General features: G+C 41.2%; 1 protein-coding gene across 1 annotated transcript in view; it reads left to right on the top strand.

Annotated features, from left to right (window-relative positions):
- Positions 1–18,659, top strand: part of CFAP58 (cilia and flagella associated protein 58) — a gene marked incomplete at its 3' end in the record, with an annotated part of 110,578 nt that overhangs the window by 51,788 nt on the left and 40,131 nt on the right. Inside the window, exons 13-18 of the mRNA XM_080823202.1 lie at positions 1,707–1,868; positions 2,841–2,987; positions 8,689–8,829; positions 9,591–9,814; positions 12,557–12,668; positions 14,732–14,836. Coding sequence (XP_080679328.1) covers positions 1,707–1,868; positions 2,841–2,987; positions 8,689–8,829; positions 9,591–9,814; positions 12,557–12,668; positions 14,732–14,836 — 891 coding nt within the window. The remainder of the gene's footprint in view (positions 1–1,706; positions 1,869–2,840; positions 2,988–8,688; positions 8,830–9,590; positions 9,815–12,556; positions 12,669–14,731; positions 14,837–18,659) is intronic.

Genomic DNA, 18,659 nt, shown 5'->3' with positions numbered 1-18,659 from the left:
TAAATTGTTAACCTGGTTGCTTGATGGGTTGATGAAGGGTTGATATGGGTAGAAGAGAGAAGGAAGGTCCCAATAAATAAGTAAAAGAAAAAAAAATTTCACGCTGATGTGTTTATTTAAAAGGATGGCACATGGGGCTATGTATAAAGAAATAAAATTAAAATACTTGTAAAGGGAATCATTTATTAATAAGTATATCAAATCAATAGGCGCAATAAGAAAAAAAAATGCTACAAAATAATATATGCCCAAAGGGCATTTACTGTGATTTAGTTCCATCCCTCCTTACATGTGTCTTGGAAAATTTTGAAAGTTGTTTACTTAAAGATATAAAGGATAATCGGGTGCCTGGGTGGCTCAGTTGGTTGAGCGACTGCCTTCGGCTCAGGTTATGATCCCAGAGTCTCAGGATGGAGTCCCGCATCGGGCTCCCAGCTCCACGGGGAGTCTACTTCTCCCTCTGACCTTCTCTCCTCTCACGCTCTCTCTCACTCTCACTCTCTCAAATGGATAAATAAAATCTTAAAAAATATATAAAGGATAAATATATTAAACACTAGCTATTGTTACCTCTGATGGCAAAACCTTAGAACAGGGTTTTCTTGGAGTGTACTAATTCCACAGGTGGAAGAAAGGATTCCATAGGGCAATGATTTGGGAACATGCTGCTCACAGGTAGCCCACAGTTGAGAATAGGAGCTTGGCAAAGGTCTAGGTACTTTTTGATCGTTCAGTTCTAGGTGTAATGCCTCTTCTCGAGAGGATCCTTCCCTGGCCGTGTTAGTGCAAGGACCTGCCTGGCTTCTGTTCTCTGTTTACCCACCCCCCCCTTAAGCTGTAAACCATTAAGAGAACGTCACCGCGATGCAGTAAAACTCTGAAGAATTTTCTCCTTGTGTGTTCCAGCTTCTGTCCAGACCATAACTCCATTGATTCAATCAATGCAAAAGTTTTTTCTTCTTAAGGAATTTTCGAAGAAGTTTGTCCTTAAAAAATCAATTTCTGTGGACACTGCAGCTGAGAGTCATGATTATGTAATTTCAGCTGTATGGATTGCTTGTTGAGAAGTATTGGCTCGCGGTGGAATTCTGTGCCTCGGTTTTTCATACTTGCAAAAAACAGGCAGTTATTCTCACATCTCATCTTGCCTTGAAGTGTTTGGTGCACAATAGAATGCATTTTTATGAAGTCCTTTGAGTTTCCTGGATGGAGCGAGTTTGACATTGGCGAGACAGCGTTTTGATTGCTATCGATGTCCAGAGGCCCCTTTTCTTTCTCACGGTTAAATTTTCAAAGCTATGAGGGTGGCCAACTAGCTAAGTTATTTCTTATCTTTCTTAGTGCTCCATGTGAAGATCTGTTTAAACTGGTGCCTTTTCTTTTTCTTTTCTCTTTTTTGCTGGGTGGGTGTTTGGGAGAGGTTTTCAGAACTGAAAGAATTTCTTTATTTTTTTCTTCTTGTGATCACAAAATAACTGCACTAAGCCTTCGTGCTTGGGCAGAACTCTAGCGTAGATCAAATGTATGTTCGCCCCTAATCAGCTGGGCTGAATTTCTGTGTTGTACCGCAGTGATTATAACCACAGTAAGATTTTCTGATTGTGAGCATTTCTACCAGCTACCCTTAGATCAAAATCTCTGTTTGTCCTGAACTGATAAAAACAGATTGGCTCTTTAACCATTCGATATACTTCTTTCTTCTCCAGGTCCTCATGAACATGGAAGACATAAAAATCCGTGAAATGCAGATTTTTGACTACAGGAAAAAAATCGCTGAATCAGAGACTAAGTTAAAACAACAACAGAACCTGTATGAAGCCGTGAGGTCAGACAGGAATCTGTATAGCAAAAATCTGGTTGAGGCTCAGGTAAAGAATGTATTTAGTCTTTACGTTTTGACTCCTCCCCCCTTCTGGGTTTAAAGCAGTTTCTGTTTTCCTAATGGCAGAATTTAGAACAGGGCAAACCAGAAATCTCATGGAATTCACCTGAAAGAGAAGATCAGTTTGTGCTGAACTATCAGCTTGTTTGAAGTGGAAATGACACAGCTTGATGGGATGTGAAGATCATGGTCCTGCTTTTAATTATTATATAGAGTTGTAGAATTGCCATTCTCCTGTTTCTAATTTTTAGAACTGCTAATAGCGACCATGACTCAGAGGGGAGCAGCACACTCTTGTCATTTAATTGCAGATCTTTGCTTTGTGACCTTTTAGTTATAATGTTTGTTGTGGGGCCAATTCCTCCCTTGTAAAACAAGGAATAAAGCATGTGTGTAGTATGTGCGTGTTTGTTGTATGTGTTGTGTGTATATGCTGTGTTTGTTGTATGTGTTGTCTGTGCCACGTGTGTTGTGTTGTATGTGTTGTGGGTCACATGTGCTGTGTTGCATGTGTCATGTGTTTGTTATATGTATGCGTCACGTATTGTGCACATGTGCTGTGTGTATTGTATGTGTTATATGCATGTATTGTGTTGCATGTGTACGGTGTTGTGTGTGTTGCATGTGTTGTACATTGTACGTGTGTCGCATGCATGTCACGTGTGTTGTGTGTGCTGTATATATGTATTGTGTGTTTTGTAGGTGTGTTGTGTGTGTGGCGTAGTCCTTTTGCATACTTTGTGAATATTGCATGAGAATATTTTGAGAGTTAAGGCTAGGAAGGACTTGGAGGTTGATGGGCACAAGAGGACAAAGGGAGAGCCCAGTGGTAATTGTTCAGGAGACCACTGTTTGGAGAGAGCCTCCCTTAAAAGCTCTTGCATATGGATGGAACTTCTATACAGATAGTGTTGTCTCTTTAGTTCACTTTTGAACATTTCTCCTTTCATTTTATTAGGATGAAATAACAGAAATGAAGAGAAAATTAAAGATTATGACCCATCAGGTAGATCAGCTGAAAGAAGAAATCTCAGCCAAAGAGTCAGCCCTTGTGAAGCTGCACCTGGAACAGCAGCGGATAGAAAAGGAGAAGGAAACTCTGAAGGTACAGAGTTGGCAATAGAAGTGGTGGTGGCAGGAGTCTGCCTGTTTGCCCCTCACCGTGAGGCAGGCCTTGCGCTCACTGAAGGAACAAGGGGCGGGGAGAACAACAGAGGAACCACAAGAGGAGCCCCACCCCCTCCAGGGCAGGTCTCCTTCTGGGCAGTGCTCCCAGGTGGAGGTGGGGAAAAAGCCCATGGAGACGCGTAAGCAGCTAGTGCACCAACTGCTGTCATCCCATCAGTAGAAGAGAACCAAGCACGTCGGCAGTGCCCGAGAAGTCCTGGGGCTTGCCGGCTTGCCACAGTCCCTTTGCATTTACAACGTGCATCCAACACCCATGCCCAACCCACCCAAACTCCTCCCTGGGCCTTCCATAAGGTGCTGCTGGCAAGACTTTTTGTCCCGCTGCCCCTAATAGGTGTTTGCTTTATGTGTACCTGACTTTTCTGCCTGCACTTGCCTTAGCCCCTCCTCCAGGGAATCACCTCTGTCTTCATGTATATTCTTAAGACATACCCTTTTAAATTTACCAACTTGGTACATCATATGTCTACTAATATAAAGACATTTTCCAAGAATACATACCAAATAATTACACCATTTCAAATCCTCAAACGAAATATGTTTTATTATACACATTCACTAAACCTGAAGTATTTTTCTTTTCCTATCCGAACCAATAGATTTCCCTTTTAATCCATTTGACCAAGGAGTTAAAACGGAACTAAGGGTATGCAAGTATCACTTTCACTTGGGAAATGTATATGCAGAATGTATATGCAGAATGGGTGTTTATGAGCCACTTGGAGGAAGTTTCTATAGCAAATGAGAGACTGGGTGTCTTGGTTTCTGCATATTAGTTTTCAAAGATAGTTCCTGTCTTGAAAGTGCGTAGCTGGTGTTGGACAGCTTTAAAGCCAAATTTCCTTGATTCCAAGATGCCATAGATTGAAAAATGCACTCTCAATTTCATAATAGGTTTTGTCAACTTAATGATAGGTCTTCATGGAAATAAAACTACTACATGAAATCAAGGCACATTTGGTTTGAGAAAGATTAAAATATAACAAAAGTGTCTTTACAGAAAGGATATGATAATTGATATTTACCTGAGACTTTCCCCTCCCCACTCTAGCTTATGATAAAAAAATGAATAAAAAATTGTGCTTTAAAATTCATTTCCATATAAAGAAATGTAAATACATAATTTTAAATTAGAAAATATCCTGCATCTTTGCCCCTATTTTCCTTGTTTGAAAGAATAATTTTGTAGATGATAGCAAAGCCTGTAGTGGGATGAGTTTATTTATCATTGAATGAATCCGAAGAATCTTATTATAAACATTGCTTCACCATGGGCCGCATGGACCCATGTTAGCAAAGCTAACAAATCATCCCCCAAGTCTTCAGTACAACTCTTATTTGGTCATCTCTTTCTTTTTATAGGATGACATTGATCTTCATCACTTGCTTTCCCGACTAATGTTCTTTTCAAAAGATTGTTACCCCATAATGGGGTCCAAGGTAGAACTGCCCGCCTTCTTCAAAAGTCTACTTTAGAAAAAGCAATGTTCTAGGCAAAAGATCAGTTATTCCTAACTCCCTAGAGTTTGACTTTGGTTACTATTTGTTTCAATTATGCCTTCCATCATCATGCATATATAGCTCCAAAGAAGCATCATAATAAAAGAAAATAAAGGACTATAGGTCCCGGACCAGCAGAACTGGCAGCAGGTACACATGGAAGATGAGTTTAAAGGGCTTCTGCCCTAGAGAGCTTGCTCTAAGTGGGGAATCCTAGGTCTGGAGAGCTTGGGGCTATCGATTATAGAAAGATGATTGCTTTGGACTTACTGTGAAACCAGGATGACTTTTTCCCTCAGCATTTCCCATGGAGGTAAGAATGAGAAACAGAGAAAGGATGCCTGCTTGATTTATTATTTGAGGTTATCCAAGGGTGACTTGTAATGGTGCTTCGACTGGATAATTTTGGCCTATCATGAAGCTTGTCTGACATTCTTTAGAAAAATATGACAGCTCAAATGTTGAGTTTCAGCCTTTTGACTTTTTTAGCCTCATATTTGAATCACAATTCGCACAGGTCTCTGGATATCATGCATCTGAAGTTCGCAAACCAAAACCCTCGAGGGAAGGGCAGATTTTCTAGTACCCTTGCTCCAAAAGACATTTAGCTTATTATTGTTGTGTTCTACAAAGCTCCGTGGGCATGGAAACCTCTGGAAGGGCAAGTCCCCTCCTACGTGGCAGACCGTGGGACACCTTTAGACAGGACCACCCAATTTACTACTTCTCCAAGATGACAAACTGTTGTCCTTAGTAGATCATCTTTATCCTCATTCATTCCCCTCAGAAGAAACCTCTTGCTCCTTCCATGTTTCTTTTCCTCTCTCATTTGCTACCAGGCTCCACTGACTCTTCAGTATGCTAGACATCGTCAGCACATTATGGTTATGACAGAATGTCAATAGTCCTTGTAGATATTGCCGCATGTGCGTTCATCTGCCCATTCTGTCCCAGTCTTGTCTCATCAGTGCTGACGGAGCCGTCTCATTTGGAGTGTCCTAACAAGCCCCTGATTCTGCCTCATCACCTCCAAATCATCCCACATCACTGTGACAGCACTTTGATTCCTGGTGAATAATTCAGTAGCAGATTCTCTCTGTCCAGAGCCCGGCACCACATTAGCACCTGGCTTCAGGGCACCTTATCCTTTTACTAGGATGACCTGGCTGGGAGCTGCCACAGAGAGAGAGGGGAAGCCCAATTATTCTCATGGCTGGAAAACTTCGGGTGGTCCTATTTGTTTTAGATGTAAACAGATGGTTTCTGTGACACCCAGTGAATGTCGGGATCATGTACAAACGGGTGAAATACCTGTGCGTATGGTTCTTGAGTTGAGATGTGTACCTACAGCCACACTGGATGATAGATATTCCGTAAACCCCATCACAAAGATAATTGTGGAGGCAGCGACTAAAAAGTGTGTCCTGTGAGTGTATTACTACTTCATACCACCGGCAATGCTTTGAGAGATAAGGATACCTTAGGTCCCCTCTAGAACATTGTTTGATGGGCTTTTGGGCACACAGCAGTTACCATCTCTCCTGGGTGAGACAGCTCAGATTTATAGCTGCTAAATGCATTAGACTCAAGGTATTTTGTTGATGTTAACATTTGCTGCCATAGTCTAATGCCACATCTTGTTTACAGCCCATAAATTTATGACATAAGGAGACCACTCAGAATTTTGATATATTATGGAAAAAAACCCACACACACACACACAGCAATGCCAAACGCGTGAATGGTTTTACATTTCAGACAGATACTTTTACACACCGTTGATTGCATTTTAATATAACGGGGGTTTCATTTTGTTCTGCTGATGGATTCTGATCAGCTCTTGGCACTTAGGAACAGGGAAGTGAATGTTGCACATCTGGGAAAATAAAAGTTTTATTAAAGAAAACATGAGCCACGCAGGTATTTTATGGCTGTCTTCACTGTCACCTTAACTGATGATAGAAAGAGAAAGGCTGGTTCTTTGTTCTCTTTCCCAATAGGCAATCCCCCCAAAGTGGTAAATACTAGACCAGATCTTTTCTCAGAAAGCCTTTCCTTTTGCTTATCCCCAAACCAAAACATATTTCATGAGTGAACAAACCAAATGTCATAAAAGAATCCTTTGATTTCACAGTAGCCAGAGGCATTTAGTCTGTGACATTACACGTCTATTACTAGGTGTGCAGTATCTTCTACTGTTTGGACAAGATTGAGGTATGGAATTCATGGCTCTTGGTCTCCATGAGTCCGACCCAACTCAAGTTGCGTCGGGTCACAGGCACTAGCAAATAAGACGTTTTCTATCATCCGGGTCAACTTTCTGGGTGGGCGGTGGTGGTGGGGTCCCAATACTTCCTTGAAGGAAAAATGTATTACTTTATTTACTGTCATTTGCCGACTTGCAGGCCACTGAGAAGTTGGAGCCTTAAAATCATGACATCTCCCTTGTGTTTCCAGGCATGGGTGAAATCAGAGCTCTCTTCTCGTTTGTTTCTTTTTCTGCTGGCCTGGTCTGTGATAAAATCCTGTCCTTCCCATGTGGGCATGGAACCTCTCAAAGACATACTCTTCTTCCCTTTAATGAGAATACTTCTGTGGCTCCTTCTTGCATACTCTGTACAGTGTGTGGCATATAAAGCCCTTCCCTGTCTGGCTGTTTTACCTCCTGCTACTCCCTCCCCCACACTCCAATAATCAGCCACACTGGATGCTCGGCTGTATGGTGAACATACATTACAGTTTGCGTGCTTGTCTGGTTAATGCCTTCCCCCAACACAAGCCTCTTCTCTTAGGAAATATGTCAGTTGTCAAGGGTCTCGCTGTTTCTTCCCTCTAACCTCTAGGCAGGCAGGAATTAGAAACTCATCCCTGGGTACTCCCATGTCATTTTTTCCCACAGTAAATAGCATTTCCACATTGTAACGTGGTTGGTTATATTTGCCATTTCTAATGGATGATGAATCTTTCAAGCCTTACTTTTTGTATTTTGCCTGAAACAATTGGGTGGTGCTAGCCGCCCCTGCTAGGAATCAAAAGATTCCACAGGCTTTGGAATCAAAAGATCTGGGTTGCAATCTAAACTCTGCTCCTTACTAGCTGTGTGACCTTGGGCAAGCGAATTTGGTTTTCTTTGTCTCCTACACATTGTATTTGTAAAATGGGATGAGAGTAGCTATGCAAAATGCCTGGTGTCATGCCTGAGATACTGTAGGTCACAAACATACTCATGGGGTTGAAGTGAATGTGTCCTTTCATGAGAGAGATTTTCCTTCTGGAACTGGCCAGTCCAGGGCACCTCGTCCCCATCACTCTTACAATTTCCATGTAACCTCAAGAGCCTCAAGATCTGAGCCCTTCCAGGAAGCCTCCCTGACAACCATGGTCCTCTGACCTCCTGTAACATCAGTACTCTGTCTGTGTGCTAATAAAGATACTGAAAAATCACTGCCTAAAATTGTTAATATTCACATAATACTTGTATATCTTATCTTCTCATCTAGGTTGGAGGCATCTGAGAAATAGGATCTATATATCTTTTTGTACCATGACATCTCTTCTGTTCCATCAAGACATTTTCTAAGATAGACACTTGGTCGTTCTCTTTGTTAATTTAATCTTTTCTTGCAACAGGCTTTATCTTTACAGTTGATGTGCTGTTTGTGTTAGGACAATTACAGGAGGTAGTACATACAAAGGCCCTCCCCTGTCCTCACCCCTACATCCTCCTCTGCACTATTCTTTGTGAATTCTCACCTTGTTTAGCTGGGAAGAGAAGAGCTGCTGAATGCCAATGAAGCCTCTGCTATCCGTATCTAGAAAAAGTATGGAAATTCCTCAAGGGCACAACTCATAGAATAAACATGATCGCTGTAATGTGCACTGTTGTTTCTTTACAACACTATTGCAAGGCCTGTGTGTGTGCATGTGTGTGTGTGTGTGTGTGTGTGTGTGTGTGTGTGTGTGAAGCTGGTTTTGCTTGGGAGGGTGATCAAACCATGCTAAACGAAACATCAGGGGGTCAGTGTAAGAAGAACAACTGTGCATCTAAATCTGGGCCCGACGTCCAGGTCTGTATTGCCACAGAGTGAAATCTCTCTGTATCTTTCATTCTTTGTCAGGCCGAGCTGCAGAAGCTAAGACAACAAGCTCTGGAGACCAAACACTTCATTGAAAAGCAGGAAGCAGAAGAGAGAAAACTCCTGCGAATCATCGCTGAGGCTGATGGGGAGAGGCTGAGACAGAAGAAGGAATTAGACCAGGTAGGAACCCCTTCTCACCAGACATGCAGGTCTCATCAGCAGACACAACTGTTTGCTTCCACTTTTCATGAATCCTCATTCTTTTCTAGGCTTTGCATTCCATCTGTTGGAAGAAGAGCAGTAGAAGCCCATCTTCTGTTGATTACTTATGAAATAGTCATTCCTTATTCAAGTCATATTTATGAGCACTTACTATCCTCTAGGTACTGGGGATGCCCGGGTCAATGGGAAAATAAGGCTTCTGTTCTCAGGGAACTTATTCCAGTACAATTTAATTGCTCACATGTAATGGCAATGAATAATTATATAATTCTGGAGTTAGAAACTCAAATGCATAATTAGGGGGTTAGAAACTTAAATGCTTTCAGAGATTTGGCAGGTTGAAAAAAAGAAATTGGCTAGTGTAAGACAGTAAGGACTGGTGGAAATAGGCAAGAGCTAGCCCACCATAAAGTCATTCAAAATCTAACATTTATAAAATAATGGGTTGGGAAAAAAAAACAAACACCCAGAGGCCAAGAACTGTGGGATGATGATAATGATGGATGATTTGTTGTACTCTTTCTTTTCCGATGGGACTGCAAACACATGGGAGGAGCTGTGCTGAATGTCTAGCAGGATCTTTCCAGTGCCCTGCCCACTGGATGCCTAGGACACATACTTGGACATTTGAGAGATCTTTGACAGGATGAAAGAGGCTGCCATAATGAAAATGAGACTTTTTGTTTCCCTAATGGCCATGCTTTTCCCTGTCTTTCTAGGTCATCAGCGAGAGAGATATCCTCGGGTCTCAGCTTGTCCGGCGCAATGACGAGTTGGCTTTGCTCTATGAGAAGATCAAGATCCAACAGTCTGTGTTGAATAAAGGCGAGAGCCAGTACAACCAGAGGGTGGAGGACATGAGAATTCTCAAACTTGAGATTAAGAAACTTCGCAGAGAAAAGGGGATTCTTGCCAGGAGTGTGGCTAATGTCGATGAACTCAGGTAATAATAATAATAATAATAATAATAGGCTAATGTCAATGAACTCAGAGGTGAGGGCACCATGGTCTTGGGGGAGCTCCTGAAATGACCTTATATGTTCATTGCTTGTTGGTTGTGGAAGGTCTATATCAGGTTGTATAAATCAATTTTCTCATATGATGAAATTATGAGCAAATAATGAGAACAACTTTTCCATAATTGAGAATCTACATTGTGCCCATACTATGTCACCAAAAAAGTGAACTAGTTTGTCCCTAAGGGAATATAAGTGAGTGCAAAAAGATTTTTTTAGAAACGTATTCTGGCTTTTAAAAAAGAAAATTGGGGCACCTGGGTGGCTCAGTGGTTTAAGCCTCTGCCTTTGGCTCAGATCATGGTCTCAGGTTCCTGGGATCGAGCCCCACATTGGGCTCTCTGCTCAGCAGGGAGTCTGCTTCCCCCTCTCTCTGCCTGCCTCTCTGCCTACTTGTGATCTCTCTCTGTCAAATAAATAAATAAATAAATAAAATCTTTTAAAAATTAAAAAAAAAAAGAAAATAATAAAAAAAGAAATTTCAGGACAGATCACAGACACAAGCTAGATACAATTCAGAAAACCATTTCCCCCAATGAGCTTTTCAGAATTTCTTTAAGTAGGCAGCATGCAAGCGATCGAGCAGCAGTATTTAAATTTAATCCTGGTAACATTTGCGCATCTTTTTCTTGGAATTATATACAGAATGAAAAGAAGGGAAAAAATTTAATTTTATCACTATTTGAAAACTCTGTTTCCTTAGAAGGCGGCCAAATTTTATATCTCACTCTTGATTTATCTTCTGCAGCTTTCACTTTAGCTTAGTGGGCCTTCTTCTGGCTTTAAATCTTGTATTATACAAGATCTACTTCCCCTTTGGGAAAACATCACCATGTTTTATATAGGCAATTGCAGGAAACCAAATAAGAGGCCTGGTGGTGTCTCCAGAGCTGTCCTTACTCCCTGCGGACTTGTAGATGAACAGTATCCTTGATCACCTTGGGACAAGGACACGGGCCGCATCTGCTTCTTAAATGAATTGAATTAGAAGATAGTGTTGATATTTAGATGCATTGATTATATTCAGGAATAGCAAGGGAAGTTGCCACCATCAAGGATGGATCAATACTTTTTATTTTTTCTAGAGTTGCTTGTATTTCAGAGGATGGAAGTAGAACAAACTCACTGTAGAAAATGTGGCGAATGCAGAAAAAAACATAAAGGAGGGATTAAAAAACCATGCATGGAGTTTACTCTCCAGAAATACCACCACTGACATTTCTAAGACAAACACGTTCATTCTAAGGAGCTATTGATTGATCTCGAAGATCATCACTGAACTTGCCAGCCATGAGTTATTTCTATTATATACACAAAGGACCATATTCTACCCATTCCTAGTCAGTATCACTGGCTTGTGGATAACAGCTTATATATTTCTCTTCAATGGGAAGACAACTCACTGAAGATATTGGAGGCAAGCCAGCATGAATTCCAATCTCAGCCCTGCCACCCACAAGCTGTGTGACCTTGGGGAAATCTCTTAACTTCTCTGAGCTTTGGAGTTATAGCTAAACACCAAAACCAACACAATGTGCCTAGCACAGAGTCTAGAACAAAATAACCTGTCCATAACAGTAGCTAACACTCCCTCCCGCCCTTCTCTTCTGACGACATTCTAGAAAATCGAAGTGTTAAAAATATGCTTTTAATTCTAAGCAGCTTGTGCTGAGCTCCCTGTTGAGTGAACATCATGCATTTAATTCTAATGGTTTGTCTTGCTAATGAGGGGAAGTTGTATTATTGGTTTAAATGAAGCAATTAAGTAAAAGAGATGGCTTGGTATTAGTAATCTGCACACCCACAACAGACGAGGACAGATAATAATATCCTTATTGCCCATGTCAACGTGAGTGTTTGCCTCTTCTCCGCCCCGCAACAAAGCGCCTTATTCCATAGGGTGGCTGCCAGCTCCCAGGGTCCTATGAATGGCTGATGTGCAGGCCTATTAACTAGAGATTCCCACAGATTGGAGCAGTAGGTCTGAGCCGGAGCTAGTTCTTCAGGACTTTTGCAGCCATCTGTGTAGTTAGTTGTGGACCATCAAATAAAATATCACAGCTAACTCTATCCTCCTCCATCCTGGCTGTGCGTTAGAATTATCAGGAGGACTTTACAACCTATGAAACCCGAGTAACATGCTTGACCAGTGAAGGTTTTGGAATCCCTGCAGGGGTTGGGTCCAGGCGAAGGTGGGTTGTGCGGCTCCCCAGGTGACTCCAGTGCACGGTCAGGGTGAAATTCACTACCCTGATCAGTGTCAGGTCATCACTGGAGCCTCAATGTCCTGCAGTCAGGTGCCATATTTTGTGGTAGAACATAAAAGATAGATTGTTCTTTATGTAGAGATATTTAGAAGCATTGAAGAGCATATGGAAATTCTCATAATTCACTTCCTCCCTGTTCTTCTTATATACTTATAAACTCCTTGGGTCTTCAGAATCATGATTCTGAAGCTCTGGTACTTTCATTAAAGCTAATGCTGAGGTTTGTGCCCTGCAGGAATTGGTAACATCTGTGTCTGTCCCAGGCTGGAGGCTGCCCTGTGTTCACAGAAGTCTCCCTAATGCCAACTTTTTATGTATGGTGTCGTGGGTCTATAGCCACATAAAGACATGATAGCCAAATGGTGGAGAATTTCTTAGTGAGAGAAAGTTTGTCTTATTCAGGCAGGAGCTTTTCCACATGCAAAGAGAATTCTTGAAGGAGAGGACACGATGTCGAGCCCTGGAGGAGGAACTGGAGAACCCCATGAACGTGCACAGATGGAGAAAGCTTGAGGTAACACCTGGCAGAGCCTTCCTCCCCTCCCCAGATCTCTTCTCCTACCCCACACAATCTCCTACCTAAAGCACAGGAAGAAGCTTGGTTTTATTTAATGCTATGAAAATTGTCACCTAAAATGTAAGTCTGGATCAAATGTAAATTGGGTTGTTCCAGAACCAGATGGTTTACTTGGGTTTTGTTTAAAAAGTCTTAGACAAAATCCCTTCCATTTAAAGAAGACCCACGTGCGTTGTGAGCTGGCCTCACCAATTGAGATTTTTCCTGGTAGGTAGTTTTTGGTCAACCAGTACTCCTAACGCTACCTGTCTCAGATTGTTGATTGCCTTCAGCCACCTTGGCTACCAGCAGCTATACCTTCTTTCAGCTTGTCTTTGCATTCTTTGCTGCAGGAAACAAGGCTCTTGTCAACTAGTCCTTTTTTTGAAAGACTAGCATTGTGTTAGCCAAACCCTTTCTCTTAGGATCTGGGGACACAGCAAATGTCTCACTGGTAGCTGATGGATAACAACTCTCATATTTTATTTTAGGACTTCCTGATAGACGTTACCACCAGCCCTACAGATAACAGTTAACGATAAGCTCTGCTTATTCAAGGAAAAGATGGCCCTCTCTCAGAGTTGTGGCCAGCCCTGTGGGTGCCAGGAGGGGCTTTGACGACATCACCAGTTAGGGTTTGGGGGAGGGTGAAAGTATAGGACATAAGAAGGAGCCATCAGCCAAGTCAGTTTTTGGTTTTCATTTCTACTTTTTCCTTTTAATGAAGAAAGCATTAAGGATAATGCATTACAAATTGCTATGTAAACATGAGGCCTGCATTTTAACAACGTCCATTCTTGCCAGATGAATGTATGCCAGATCTAGTCCCAGTGTGTGGATGTCAGTTGGCACTGCTTAGTATTTCTTAAGCAAAGTCAAAGTCAGTGGAATGTTTTCTCCCCGTGGTTTTGACCCTAATTTATTCCTCTTTAAATGCCAAGAGTGGTGTCATTTACTAAACCAACAATAATATGGATGTGTCTGGGAAAGTAGAGCTGAAGACTTAAAATTCATTTACTGTTGTGTTAGTTTATTCCATGTGTTTTCAAGCAGATCTTTAAGTTTCCAATTCCGTGTCAATTTCTATTTAAAAAATTAGAAAATATTGTGGAAGCAGATGAAAATATTTAGCTGCTAGATTAATTCAAAATGTCAGTACAGTTGAAAGCAGAACTTTGGCTCAAAGTCGAGAGGACAGATTATCAATTTATAACTGTAGCATTTGTTTGAATTGTACACAGATAGTTATTGAAGGTGCCTCAAAGCTTAACGGATTGATAACCCCATTTGAGAGCTAAATGCCATGGTCGTGTTTTGCTGCCAATTATTAGCAGAAGTCCACATTCTAGAAACCTTCCCCATCATAGGCTATAATGAATCTTCTTGTTGGCAATTACCAAAGGAGAATCCTGAGTTTGAATAAATTAGGGAAGCCTGTCTCATTCATTCGGAAACAGAGGGCATAGGAGGAAAAGCCTCAGAGCATAGTAATGAAGAACGTCAGGCTTGAGAGCCAGGCATATCTGGGCCGAATCCAGCTCTGACTCTTACCAGTGCGGGTGGACGACTTATTCCTTAGAGCCTCAGTTGCCCTCTCTGTAAGAGGGGAACACCAGTGCTGTCTCTTAGGACTGTCGTGGGCCTAAAACTTGATATTGTATGAAAAGCACTTAGCAGGGTGTTGGGACGGTGGCAATCAGGCATAATGCATAGTAGCTATCATGATTGTTATTATTAGTATTATCCTTGTTACCCCCGGCAGAATACGCATATTCATTTTCCATTTATTGGCTAACTAGAGCCAATAGATAAGACATTAGCCAAACTTCAGCCTTTTTTTGATGGCCATCACAATCTGTTATGCTCTTTTACTTTTATTTTTATTTTGGTTTTAGTTCTCTCTGTGTGGGGGTCTGCAGGTTTGTGATACATTTTAATAAGAAAAGAATTATTTTACATAGAGACTTTGGTGCTTTGAACTGATGATATCTCAGCTGCTTTATTTTGTTCCCTTTGAACAGGCCAGTGACCCCAGTACCTTTGAGCTGATACAGAAGATCCACACCCTGCAGAAACGTCTCATCAGCAAGACGGAAGAGGTGGTTGAGAAAGAGCTTCTCCTGCAGGTAGCGTCTTTCTTTTCTGGACTCACTGAGCAAGCATGTTTTCTGAGCATCACCATCTCTAGGTGCTTCTAGAATGAGCTCTTTGGCAGTGCTGCATGGCCCCATCTTTAACTGTAGATGGCAACAGTGACTCACACACAGAGAACAAACAACATGATTAATTGGTCTTTTATGCTGCCATCACTGATATTTCAAGAATTCTGGAAAATGAAGTTGAAGGCTAGACTTACTGCATTGGGTGATATGAGCCTTCACCCCCCCACACCCCCCACACTTCTCTACAGTTTTATTTGTCAGATTCTTTTAAATACTTTTCTTTATGTCTTTATATGGTGGGAAATGCTATGATCTTGATTTTGAAAATAAGCTTTCACATAGAGAGCACAGATGATCTGTCCCCTTGAAGATTTGTGAGATGAACTGGAAGGAAAGGCTTCTTTTTGTGGATTTTATGCATTCAGTTATTCTGGAACAATCAGGAATGGTAACATCATTTTAGGCCCGTGTCTCTGCAAGTGTCAGCTGTCACCACCATTACTGCCATCATGCCAGACTCTGTGGGGGGTGGGGTGGCTATTGTCACTCCCAATCAGTGGATGAGGAGGTTAGGCTCCAGGAGCGAAGCGTGGATAAGAATGTAAGCTCTGGGGGCACCTGGGTGGCTCAGTGGGTTAAGCCTCTGCCTTCGGCTCAGGTCATGATCTCAGGGTCCTGGGATTGAGCCCCGCATCGGGCTCTCTGCTCTGCAGGGAGCCTGCTTCCCCCTGCCCCTCTGTCTGACTCTCTGCCTACTTGTGACTTCTCTCTCTGTCAAATTTAAAAAAAAAAAAAAAAAAAAGAATGTTTGGTGGACAGGGTTCGAATCCTGCCTCTGCCAATTTATAGCTGCATGAGGTTAACTTCTCGGCTCCTGGGGTTCTTAATCTGTGTTATGGGACAATAACAGAACCTGCAGAAAGGGAGGTTGTGAAGATGGAAAGAGCTTAGTATTATGCTTGGCACATAGTGTTTAATAAATATTAGCAACCGTTCTTATTATTTCTAACTCCAAAGCCCATGATCTTAACTGTTGGGTTACTGTTAGTGAGAGCAAGAACTTCTATACCCAAGCAAGGGACTTCTATGATTTACCCCTTTTCTTTAACGTTTTACCTTCAAAGACATTGTCCCTGAGGTTGGGTATATATAGGAAGTAACTTTCCAGAGCAGGGCTGTGCTGAATCACCCTTTGGGATAGTCCTCTTCTCTTATAGATAAGCATGGTGGCTGGGAGGGCAGACTTTGCAGCTGGAAAGATCCCATCTTGAACCAGCTCCAGTGCCTTTTTTGCATGACTTTAGGGAGATGTACATAAATTCTCCAAACCTCAGTTTCTCCGTCAGAGTATAGAACTTGGAAGTCCGGTTGTGAGGATAACCAATCTGTGCATGGGCACTGGGGTCTGGTGGGTAGTCCGGGCTTTAGGCTTTAACTCCACCGATGCAGCCACAAGTCACATCCTAAGGCCACGCAACTGGGAAGTGGCAGTGTGGGGACTCAAACCAGACCCATCACCTCCAGAGTTCACACTTTCTATTAGTGCATTACTTTGTCTTTATGGTTATTATCACATTGCTTTCTTTTAAAAAGAAGGAGATTTTGTTATAAGTTTATATTTCATTGACTGCTCTAATTTTATTACTTCTTTCCTTCTATAGGCTTTGGATTTATTCTACTTGTTTTCTACCTTCTTAAGGCTGAAGCTCAGCTCATTAATGTTAAATCTACTTTTCTATGAGAAACATCTACAGCTGTAAAATGTCCTTTAAATGATTTCTTGAGTTCTTCCCCACAGGGTTTGAAATATGGTATTTTCATTTTCTTTTAGTTCTAAATATTTTCTGTTTTCAGAAATATTTCTCCTTTGAGATTAAGTCTTAAAAATATCTGCTATTCCTCTTATGGTAATTAAAAGTACAACTTTAAATTCCCAAATATATATGCATTTAAGTTATCTTTTAGTTACTGTCTCTCATTTTTTTGCACTGTGGTCTGTATTCCGCTGATTCTTTGGAATTTGTCAAAACTTGCTTTGAGACCAATGAAGGTAGTCAGTTTTTGTAATTGGTGCCTGTGTGCTTGAAATTGTTACGTACTCTCTAAATGTTCAAACTTCAGGAGTCTCTGTGATGTTCATTAGATAAACCTTGTTAATTGTGTTGTCCAGATCTATATCTTTCCTAATATTTTTTGTCTGTATAATCACTGAAAAAAAGTTTGGAGATTTATCTATTTCTCGTAGTTCTGTCACTTTTTTTCCTTTAAGTATATTTTAGATTATGTTCATAAGGTGAGTTAAAAGTTGCAATTGTTATTTCTTCCTGGTGAATTGTGCCCTTAATATTACATGAAGAACCTTCTTCAATCCTTAATGCTTTTACTTACAAGATAACCTGTTACTAATATAACTCTATCTGGGATTTTTGTGCATAAGTTCTCTATACTTTTAAACTTTTGATGTCTTTATATTTTAGGTGAGTATCTTGTAATTTAAAAAAAAGTCCAATCTGATATATTTGTCTTTTGATTGGTGTATCTAGCCTATTTGTATTTATTGATAATTTTACTTATTTTCTATTATTAACCCTGATTATTTTAATGCTCAAAAAAAGTCTGTCCCTGCTTTTTTGTTGGATCGAGTTTTCTTTATTCCCCCTTTTTGCCCTCCACTGGTTACTCTGTTCTTGTTACTCCCTATTCTCCTTTTCCTGGGTTATCCAGTTATTTTCTGAAGAACTACCACCACTCAATGTAATTCTCACTCTGTCTTACGGATTTCCTCAAAAGTTGAACACACATCGTAGACATCACGTCTAAGCCAATCCACAGCTGATCCGTATGCTTATTCTTAACAACATGAGGATCTGATGCTTTAACTCTAAATACCACTATGATCCTGTCAGCATCATGATTTTTATAGAGTCAATGAATATTTATTCAGATTCACCAAGACGTTTACCAGCTCTTTTGTTTTCTTTGTTTTTCAGTTTTTTTTTAAAGTAAGCTCTATGTCCAACGTGGTGCTTGAGTTCACATCCCTGAGATCAAAAGTGACATGCCCCACCGACCTAGCCAGCTAGGTGGCCTTGGTTCTTTTGTTTTCTATTTCTTCATATCCCCAATTCCTTACACCTAGGTTCCATCTCCTTTTCAAAGTGTATCCTTTCCTAGTTAATTCAGCGATACATTTTTCAGAGGCTAATACTCTTGTTTGCTTACCTAAAAATGTTTTTATTTTAGCCACACTCGTAAGTGATTAAGATGAAATTCTATTTGTACTCTCAAGTGGGCAGGACCCCGTGTGAGCACCTAGTGGTGCCGCGGAGAAGTCTGCTGTCAGTCTCGTGATTCTTGATCCTCTTCAGGCATCCCGCCTTTCCTTCTGTTTGGTTGCTCGAGCTTCCCTTTGTCTTTGGTGTCCTGGAGTTTCAGCACCATGCATTTGGTCTGAACGTAGTTTTGCTGACTGTGCTTAGGATTTGCCGTTTCCTGAATCTGAATCTGAATTTGTCTTTGAATAGTGTCTCCTTTGTCAGGGCACCCGAGTGGTGCAGTCGGTTAAGGGTCTCACTCTTGATTTTGGCTCAGGTCATGATCTCACAGTTGTGAGATCAAGACCCACGTAACCTGGAGTCTCCTTGAGTTTCTCTGTCCTCTCCCCCTACCCCCTGACTGTGTGCACGCATGCTCTCTCTCTCTCAAATAAGTAAATAAATCTTTTAAAAAAATAGTCTCTCTTTTACCTTCTTTATTCACTCCTTCTGGAACTCTTACCAGATATAGG

The sequence above is a fragment of the Martes martes genome, assembly GCF_963455335.1.
Source record: "Martes martes genome assembly, chromosome: 14".
NCBI lineage: Eukaryota > Metazoa > Chordata > Mammalia > Carnivora > Mustelidae > Martes > Martes martes.
The sequence above is the reverse complement of the archived record's forward strand: the minus strand, read 5'-3'. Positions and strand labels throughout refer to the sequence as shown.